At 51.4% G+C, this 9827-nt stretch overlaps 2 protein-coding genes across 2 annotated transcripts in view; both read right to left on the reverse strand.

The window, feature by feature from the left end:
• MTFR1L (mitochondrial fission regulator 1 like) overlaps nt 1-5394 on the reverse strand; it is a 13989-nt gene extending 8595 nt beyond the window's left edge. The window contains exons 1-3 of the mRNA XM_028487657.2: nt 3670-5394; nt 2780-2921; nt 2252-2356 (exon numbers count right to left, since the gene is read on the reverse strand). Of these exons, the coding sequence (XP_028343458.1) occupies nt 2252-2356; nt 2780-2803 (129 nt within the window). The 5' untranslated portion in view covers nt 2804-2921; nt 3670-5394. The remainder of the gene's footprint in view (nt 1-2251; nt 2357-2779; nt 2922-3669) is intronic.
• A 1584-nt stretch (nt 5395-6978) lies between these two features.
• Nucleotides 6979-9739, reverse strand: LOC114485973 (mitochondrial fission regulator 1-like). The gene is made up of 3 exons (XM_055082311.1): nt 8765-9739; nt 8360-8571; nt 6979-7121 (listed from the first exon to the last, which is right to left on the reverse strand). The coding sequence occupies exons 1-3, from the start codon at nt 8899-8901 to the stop codon at nt 6979-6981; spliced, it is 492 nt and encodes a 163-aa protein (XP_054938286.1). The 5' UTR covers nt 8902-9739.
• Nucleotides 9740-9827: the final 88 nt, after the last annotated feature.

Below are 9827 nucleotides of genomic sequence, written 5' to 3' on the forward strand. Positions count from 1 at the left end.
GGCATGTGGGATCTTCCCGGACCGGGGCACAAACCCGTGTCCCCTGCATCGGCAGGCGGACTCTCAACCACTGCGCCACCAGGGAAGCCCTAGCAGGCAGATTCTTAACCGCTGCTCCACCAGGGAAGCCCTAGTTCGGTTTTAAGTAAAAATAAATGACATTTTTCATTTTCACCAAGAACGTTATTGAATGTATTCACTAACCTAACGAACTTTTTGGCCAAACTAATATTTACTCTCTGGCCCTCTGCTGACCCCTGGCTAGAGCAAAGGGGGTCTTCAATGGTACTGGCCAGAGTTACTTTTTTTTTTTTTTTTGCTGTACGCGGTGCCTCTCACTGTTGTAGCCTCTCCTATTGCGGAGCACAGGCTCCGGATGCGCAGGCTCAGCGGCCATGGCTCACGGGCCCAGCCGCTCTGCGGAATGTGGGATCTTCCCGGACCAGGGCACGAACCCGTGTCCCCTGCATTGGCAGGCGGGCTCTTAACCACTGAGCCACCAGGGAAGCCCCAGAGTTACTTTTTAACAGAGATGCCCACTGCCTAAGAGTGTCTTGCCTTCTGGTTGTGAGAATACAGGTGCAAGGACATGGACAATCTGTTATAGCAACAGGAAATTTCTCCTGGCAAGCTCTTTATAACACCTTTGTAGCTAACTGGGAGCTACATGTTACAGCAACAAACACTTGTTAGAAGCAAACTTGATAATCTAACTATTTAGATTTAAATAAAAAAATAATTATACAAAAGGAATCATAATGTAACTCCTTAAAATAGCTCATTCACCCAAATGAACAACTAGGGAACAGAGACTGAGTGACACCATGTTAAATGAAAAATTCGGAAGGTTCAATTATGTACTTACTGATTACAACAAAGAAAGAACCATGCGTTTAGAAAAAGATGGAAAAGAACTACACTAAAACATAAAGTTATTGTGTCATGACTGTGTGATTATAGATAATTTGTTTCCCTTTCTCCTTTTTTACTTTTCATAATTGAATATTTTTATATGGGTAAATTAAAGAATAATAAATCAGCAAGATTCCCTTCAAATATTTAAAGTAATCAATTTACAACAAATCTAGAGATAATTTCTCAAAAATCCCCCTATACATGAGTTAAATTCAGATGTTTCTGTTACAGACTGTTTGGTAGGTAGATCAGGAGTTGACAGCTCCGGCTTTTTGATAGGGAACCTGGGTCTCACAGGAGTGAAGTGATACTCCAGAGTTACAGAGAAAGACTTCCACTGACCCAGGAGCTAATGCTAAGATGGGCCATTTAGGGGAAGCCTCCATTTGCTTTCCTTGATTAGCCAGAGTGCTCCTCTGCTATTGGCAATTAAATGAGTTAACATATATAAAGTACTTAGCACAGAGCCTGGCACATTGTATGGGCTCAGGAAATGTTAGCTAGTATTACTAATACTACTCCTGCTCCGTGGGAGCCCGTGCCCTTGATCATCTCTGCCCAGCAGCATGCAGGCAAAAGACTGGAGCGGCTACAGCCGAGCGTGGGGGCAACACTGACAGACTCACACTCCCTAGCTGTCCTTCCCTTTGCTCCTGATGCTTGAGGCAGCTAGGGCCACTTCCTGCCCTACACAGTAACTGGCAACCTGGGTCAAGGGACAACACCCCTGCAACCATTCCTGACTAATACCAACCCTGACACCAATTCAGACTCCAGATCAAGCTCCTGCACAGACTTTGCAGCTCAGCCATGTGACATACAAACTCAGCTCCTTCATTTTTGTTTCACCCTGGGCCCACATCTTTTCAGGCATATATTTCTGTCTCCTTTGTGTAGGCAGAAAGCTGAAGTATCTCTTTTGTGTCCCAGCTCCCCAAATGCACACACCTTAACCATCTAGCCTGGAGCTGATGCTTAACCATTAGCTCTCAGAGGGAGGCAGCTGGGACTAATAAACGTTACTTAGCTTTCCACTGCACAAGGAGGTGTTACTCACTTGGGCCAGACAAGAATCTGTGCTGCAGAGTGGGTACTAAAGGCCCCCTAGGCACAGAGGTGAGACTGAAATAGCCCAGTAAAGGAATGGCTAGACTTGGCCAGAAGGAAGAGGATGGGGTGTAATGGCCTCAGGGAAACACTGAAAATAGGTAGCTAGAAGAAGTGACCAGGAAAGCAACCTGCCTTGGCAACGCCAAGGAGTCTGGGGCACAGAAGCAGCACCAGCCTCCCATACAACTCTGAGCCTCTACTCTGCCTGCCCTTCCAGCTCACTTACCTCAAAGGATGCCCGGGGACATGGCTTCAGGGGCAGGTTGGTCCCGATTCTTCTCACTACACTTCGAGCAGCCCCATGCGGCTTGTTTTGCCAGATCGGGATGGTCTAGAGCAGAAAGAGACAGGGACGGCCACAACCTCAGAGAACATCCAACTACTGTCCCCATCCTCTCCCCCTGTCCCCTTTAGCAGGGGCCAACCTTCACCTTGGCCAGCCACCTAAGGGGACACCTGCTGCTGTCGAGGCACAGTCAGTGCTGGGAGGGTCCAGTGAAAGGGTGAGGAATTAGCCGGGTGTAGGGATCAGCCAGGCTGCCCTCCCTTCCCTCTGCACAGAATGATGGAAACACAATGACTCCTTAACTGCCCCAAGATCATAGTTGGTTCTGCCTTGGGGGAGGGGATGGAAGGGAGGACCCTTCAATTCCAGGCCTGGGTGGGGGAAGAATTAACTTGAGAATCTCAGAACTGCAGCAGGTCCAGTGCTTAACCTTCTCCACCACACCCTTGCCCTGGGAATGCCTCTTACCACATTGGCTTCCATTCCCGACATTTCGACTGGCTCCTGCACTTGAAGGACAAGGCAGCCACAGGGCAGCTCTGGAGGCTTGGGGACGCAGGAGGCGTGACGCCTTCATATCAGGCCATCTTAAGGAACCAGACTCCTCTTCCTGTGAAAGAGCCCCCACAGGAGACTCAGTGACCACCACACAAGCCCCACAAAACCAGGCTCTGCAGAGCCATGACTAACGCTGAGGCTTCTCTGACATTTCACAGGGGGAGAAAACCAGCCGAAGAGGCTGCCCTCACCCAACAACGGCTTCAACAAATCCGGACCCTTAAAGGTTCTATTTCAGATTTGCTATATGAGCTTGGCCAACCCTGGGAGCCTTCCTGAGCCCTTAGGTTTCCTGAGGCAAAACTTCTAAAGAATATATATGTATAACTGAATCACTGTGCTGTACACCAGAAACATGACATTGTAAATCAACTATACTTGAATAAAAAAAAATTTTTTTTAAGTTGATAAGAAAGATAAAACAACAAGCAAACTTCTTAAGATGTAAACAGAACCCTTTGGTAGTTAAAAAAGCTCATGGGAAAGCCAGAGTGTAGGTACCATCCAAGCCCAACATTCATTCCTGGGGATAAGATGTAAAAAGGCCAGCATGTGCCACCCAGCCTAGCGCTACTGGGTCCCCATAAGGGGAAGAGGTAAAACAGACAACAGTACAAAGAACAGCCAGCCACCGGTAGCCAAACTCAGTTTACTGGGCTACAGGGGAAAAGAGCCAAAAGTGTTTATGCTGGCTCAGCCATCTACTGGCTTAGTAGCCATAGGCAAGTCACTTGACCTTTCTGAATGTTGGTTTCTCCATCTGTAAAAAGATGACAGGAAGAGCTGCCACTCTAAGTTACCTTAAGAGTCAATCGGTGAAACAGGATTTTAAAGTACTTAATGAACTGTTAAAGCAAGACGCAGATGGGTGGAGTTGCTGCTGACTGGATTCCTCACAGCTGCCCTTGCCTGGTGAGCAGCTGCAGTCAATGAGCTCATTCAGTCCCTTGTTCTTCGAACACTAACAATACTCACTCTGTGCCAGGCCCTGTGCTGGGCACTGTAGGGGCTATGGAAGGAGTAAGACACAGCCATGCTCTCAAGGATCTCATAATCTAGACGAGAGATACGACCTGAATACATAATTCTAGCAGAGGCTGAGTATCACTGCTTAAGAAAGGCACACCCGGCAGGTGACCAGGTGAGTTCAGTCCCAGGCCCCAAGGCCCCAAGGTGAGTTCAGAGGGGCTAAGAAGGGAAGGAAAACAGCACCACAGCTCTAGGAAAGGAATGTGAAGAGATATGTAAAGAGCAGAGTATGGTAAGGCCGCAAAGGTACATGGTGGTGGTGGGGGGCGGTTCAAGTCACAAGGGCTGGGAATGCCCTGGGTAAGAAGTCACTGGGGAGCCAAGGGCAGCCTGTGAAGAGGGGCTGGGCTGCGCTGACCGAAGCAGCTCTTTCTGGAAACCTCCCTTGGAGGGCCTCTCTTCTACCGCTAGGAGAGGAGGTATTACTCACTTTACAATACATGAGGAAAAGAAGCTAGAAAGAGGAAGGGACTGGTTTAAGGTCACTCAGTGGTCACGGCAGTAGAAAGTCTGCAGACCCTGCTGCCTCCTGCACGGGCTCCATCTTCTCAGCAAAGTTCAAGCCTTTTATCAAAGTCCTTTTGTGTGCCAGGCTCTTTGCTGAATTTCAGTAGCTGCCACAAGCTCCACACAACACTGTTTCCCTGTGTTTCTCACTTTAGTCACTGCAGCCACTTCCTCTCCAAACTTACCTCCAAACTCAGTTGGGCCTAACCCTCACACGACAGCCAGGGGCATCTTTCTAGAACACAGTGCTAATCATATCCCTGCCATGCTTCAAACCCGCTATGCTTGCTAGAGCCAAGAGGATAACATCTAGACTCCTTAGCATGGCCAGCAGGCCGTCCCCAATCAGGCCCAACCTCATCTTTCTCTGCCCTGTGTACCCAACTCCCCGCAGCCTACAAGGCCTGTCCACTCTGGTCCCCGCACACTTCACAGCCACACCTGCTTTCCCCTTGCCCTCCAGCCACGCTGGCCTTTCAGCCCCTCGATGGCCTTGTCCACACTATTGCCTCTGCTCGAAACACCAGCACCCCATTCTCCAAGCTCATCCTTAATCATTCCTGGAGCTCAACTCAAGCATCGCCTCCCCTTCCCCGACCGGCACCCCGCGTTTCCTTCGAGCAGCAGTAACTAGGTAACGGTGTGCAGTGCAGTTTGTCCGAAGGGCGGGGACTTCCCAGGCACAACCCAGCGCTCGCTCACTACACAGCAGGCACTCGAGCTTTGTTCAATTAAGACACGGACCAACGAGAACGCCGACTTAGCCTTGAACCCTCCACATGCGTCTGGCTAGAAGACGCCCCCAGCTCGCTGGCCGCGCCAGCTGGTTCCCATCACCTTGCGCGTGCACTGCCCCTTCCGAGGCTGCTGCCCCAGTGTTTACACGCGGTCCCCCGCCGGAGACGCAGCGCCTCCCGACCGGGGCCTGGCGGCATCACCCCGGTCCCCGCCGAGGTCGCCGCGCTCAGCGCAGTTCTGCGCCGGGGGAGCCGCCGCGGGGCCCTTGCCCGGGACACGCCTCCCCTCCCCCGCAACAGCCCGACCCGACAGGGCCAAGGTCGGCCAAGTTTTCGCCGCGGCTCGGGCGGCCCTTGGACCCAAAGGCCCGGGGCCGGGTCCCGGAAGGAGCGAGGAGGCGGCCGAAACATGAAGCCTCTGGTGCAGCTGGGTGACTCGGGCGAGCAACTGCCCCTGGGGACTCAGTTTCCCCCCTGACATGGTGAGGCGGACGACACGGGCTCCCGCGAGAACCGGCGCGGGCACAGCAGCCGCGGGCACCGCACAGCGCCCGGCAGTACGCCGCGCGACGGCCGGGCCGGAAGGCCGCGCTCCCGCGCCGGGGCGGCGCTCGGACCTAGTCTCACCTCACACTGCAGCTCCGGACTCACTCACCTCACGGCCCCTCCTACCACAGCGGGCCGCCCAGCCTCAACCGCCCTCACTTCCGCTGACCCAACCCCCGGAAGCGATCCCTAGCATCTGCGCACCGAGCCGCGGCGGCGCGCGCCCTCTGAAGGCGGGCCCTGCTGGGGGCGGGGCAAGCGAGGGCTCTGTGGGGGAGGGGCGGCGCACTTGCAGATCCCGAGGGAGGAGGCACGCCCACCAGAGGCCACGCCCCCACCTGTCAAAGCCCTGGGGAAAAGCTGATTGCGCTTGGAGATCCCTGAGGCCCGCCCGGTCGGCCTCCTTGCCGCTCTCCGCGCTTAGTCCCGAAACGACTTCTGGAAGGGGTCTGTGTTGCTATTCGGCCCCCAAATTGATCGGTGACTGCTGTCCCCACCCCTAGTGCAAACTTCAGAATCCTCCCTCTGGCGTTCAAGGCCCCAGACTTAGTGCTTCGTTGCCTCATCTCGCCCTGGTGCCTTCACAGTTCATGCTTCCCAGCCAAGACCCTCTACAGTCTTCTCTGCAGCAAGAATGGGCCTCTTTCTCCTCTGACTCCTGCCCTCCAGTGCTTTGTAGCTTTCTTTTATTTTAGCCTTTATGTCTCTCTCTCTCTCTCACACACACACACACACACACACACACACACACACACACACACACGGTACATTCAGTGAGTTGGTTGATCAGGTGGGTAGATTGATGGGGAAAGACACCAGAGGCATTGCGAAAGAGACCCACATTCCTTCCAGTCTCACTCACCCACTCCCTCTTCGTGCTCAAACCTTCAGGGTCCTGTCTCCATGGCATCCAGGCCTGGGTCACATGCCCTCCTCTGACTTCAGCACGTGGCTGTGCCTGCCTCCCAGGCTGCAGTTTTTCGGGCTCAAAGCTTGCAAGTCCTAGCTGCCAGGGACAGATGGGCTTCATGGCGCGGAGAACCTGTGCAGTCACACAGGCCTCATGCTCAGACTGACTCGTTCTTGCTTTAATGCCCTGTTGTTGACCTCTTGAAATTAACAAAATAGTTTTCTTCAACAGGGCCCTGCATTTTCATTTTGCACTGGATCCTGCAAACTATGTAGCTGGTCCTAGTCAGAGACTGTGTCCACCCTGATCCCCACCATATTTCAAATGATGAAATTTGACTTTCAGGTCCAGCCCTCCTTCCAGGATGACAAATTGTTGCTTTAATCATTGCTTTCCCATCCTGGGCAATGGCAGATCTTGCAAATCCACTCTAGTTGCCTTTCCTTGGTTCTCCCCAAAGAGGAAGTTGTAGAGTGGAATGAGGATCCAAAACAAGGTAAGGGAGAAGAGACATTTGAACTTCCTGGAGATAAGAAATCTGGCGTTAATGAAGCCGAAGCTGAAAGAGAAAACAATAGGCATGGATGGACATTGGGGCTAAAATACAGCAGTTACATCTCCCTGCAAGCACTGCCTACCAAACATTCATTTCCTAGGCTGACACCATGACATCCTGGGTTCCTCCACTACCTTCCCCTCTCAGGATCTCAAGAAGATGTAGCAGCACTGGGCTCTTCCAGTGTTCCAGGAGGGCAGAAAAAAACCACCCCATAAGGGCCTTGCCTCCTAAAAGCTCCCATTCTGCAGTGGGCTGTGGAGTGACAGCACTCTAGACTGAAGCAACAGTGCAGAACCAAGGCCTGAATTTGTCCTTTTCTCTAACTAGGCCAGTGCTTCTGACTATGCTCCCTTGAATCCAGCTATCTGTGACTGAAAGAATTGTTCTGAAGCAAAAAACCAGAATGGTGATGGTCCTCCTAATGCCCAGATTTTAATGGATAGAATTTCCTCAATTTCTAAGTTTCTAGGGAACATTCTAGGGACAAAAAAGTAGCCAACAAATATAAATGGAAAATTCAGGTCCATTTCCTCTATAAAACTGCCATATGAGGGAATTAAATACATGAAGATTTCAAAGAGAACACCGTGATTTTTATGTGTTCTACCAACTGACAAGGTTTGGGAGCTATGACTTTGAGTCAGTGAGGAGCAAAACAGTGAGAACGGGAGGAATACGAGGGTTAAACACTGAGCAGCTTGGGAGAGATCCACCTGTTAGTATGTCCTGCATCTGGTCATCCCATTCATTTCCAGTGGTTCTGCCTTAACTGCAGACAGAAAGGTGGAGGAATGGGTGGAGGGTCTCTGCTGGAAAGGGGGACAGGTGTTTACAAAGAGGGATGTCTCTTCGTGGTAGGGAATGCTTATTTCTCATATTGAAAAGGCAAGCCATGAGCGCTCATGGAAGACATAATCTTAGAGACACTTGGAAGAGAGTGTTGGTTTTTGTGGCCAAGGCGGGGAACCTGCCTGCGGCCCCAGGTTAAGTGAAGATTTTGTTCCTAACCCAACCAGTCAGCCCCAAAATGGCTGACGGAAACCATCTAAAGATTATAACAGGCTAGCCAGGCCTCATGGCAACCTCAGAGGCCTAGGCCCGAGTACCCCCGAACCAGGGACCACCCTTATCCCTATCCTGTCCAAAAGCTAAGCAAAAAGGAACAGACTGCTATATCCTGGTCCTAGCTCAGGGGCTCTTACCTGCATCAGCTGCCACTATTTTAGCAATCTGGCTGCGCAGGTGGCTCAGCTCCTCCTGCAGCTCTGTGGTGCGGCTGAGGGCCGGCAGGGCCGGCTTCTTCAAGGCCAGGAGCCTCTCCTCTGACCCACGGAGGTTGGGCACTGAGGCATTGCGCTGAATGATGATCAGAGGGCTGGGCTTCCAGGTGTGCCTCAGGGGGCGTGTATCGCTCCTGGACCAGGGAAAGACAGTGTGTCAGAGAGAGCAGGCCACTGCACTGCTTCCAAAATTCCTTCATGCACTCCTACAAGAGTAACACAGGTTCCGCTCCCACTCTGAGCCCACAGCTCTCATTCCTGCTGCCTACCACCTCATCTGGGAAGAAGCTTTTCATTCCCCAGCCGGCAGGCTATTGCCTCCGCTACCTGACCCGGGCATAAGTCTCCTCTTCATCTGCAGCAATCCAGGCGATGTCAGCCAGAGTAGGGACTGGGGGCACATCCCTCAGACAGAGATCAGAGATGTTGGGCAGGGTCTGCAGGGAAGCAAAATTCATCAACATTTACTGCCTTCATGATGAAACAACTGGAGACTGGGCAAAATACAAAGGAGGAACACCTAATGTGTAGGGAAGTCTTTGTAGAGGAGGTCCCAGTTGGAAATAGCTTGAATAAGAGGCCAGAAGCAAAAGTCCGTGAAATTACAAGTAATTCAGCATGGCTGGAACAGGATTGGTGGGATGGGGAGTTGGGAGAGACTGCAAAGTGAATTGGGAGCTTTGATTCTAAGATCAATAATGAGCCACTGGAAGATTCTGAGTAAGTAAGGATCAGATTTGAGGTTTTAAAAGATTACTCTGGCTACTGGATGGGAAGGTGCAGAGACCAGTCATGAGCCTGTTGTATCCTCCAAGCAAAACACGGTGGCCGAGAGCAGGGATGGGACCTGTTTTTATATACAATGTTTTACTGGAAAAATGGTCATACCCATTTTTTAAGTATCATCTGTGGTGGCTTTTAAGCTATAACTGCAGAAGTAAGTAGTTGTAATGGAAAGCAGTATGGCTCAGAGCCTAAAACACTGGGCTGGCCAAAAAGTTAGTTCGGTCTTTTAAAAATATACACATTTATTTTTTGGCTGTGTTTGGTCTTTGTTGCTTTGCGTGGACTTTCTCTAGTTGTGGTGAGTGGGGGCTACTCTTCGTTGTGGTGCGTGGGTTTCACATTGTTGTGGCTTCTCTTGTTGCAGAGCACAGGCTCTAGGTACACCGGCTTCAGTAGTTGTGGCACATGGGCTGAGCAGCTGTGGCTCACAGGCTCTAGAGTGCAGGTTCAGTAGTTGTGGCGCACAGGTTTAGTTGCTCCGCAGCCAGGGATCGAACCTGTGTTCCCTGCATTAGCAGGCAGATTCTTTTTTTTTTTTTTTTTTTTTTTTTTTTGCGGTACACAGGCCTCTCACTGTTGTGGCCTCTCCTGTTGCGGGGCACAG

This window comes from Physeter macrocephalus, chromosome 3, assembly GCF_002837175.3.
Source record: "Physeter macrocephalus isolate SW-GA chromosome 3, ASM283717v5, whole genome shotgun sequence".
In the NCBI taxonomy this organism is placed as follows: Eukaryota; Metazoa; Chordata; class Mammalia; order Artiodactyla; family Physeteridae; genus Physeter; species Physeter macrocephalus.

What these genes read in the sequence shown, in the direction of transcription:
- LOC114485973 (XM_055082311.1), bottom strand. Translation starts at nt 8,901, where the DNA reads ATGTTGATGAATTTTGCTTCCCTGCAGACCCTGCCCAACATCTCTGAT. An exon ending in GAGACTTATGCCCGGGTCAG is followed by an intron (nt 8,572 to 8,764) that starts GTAGCGGAGGCA and finishes TCCCTGGTCCAG; the next exon opens with GAGCGATACACGCCCCCTGA. An exon ending in AATAGTGGCAGCTGATGCAG is followed by an intron (nt 7,122 to 8,359) that starts GTAAGAGCCCCT and finishes TCTTATCTCCAG; the next exon opens with GAAGTTCAAATGTCTCTTCT.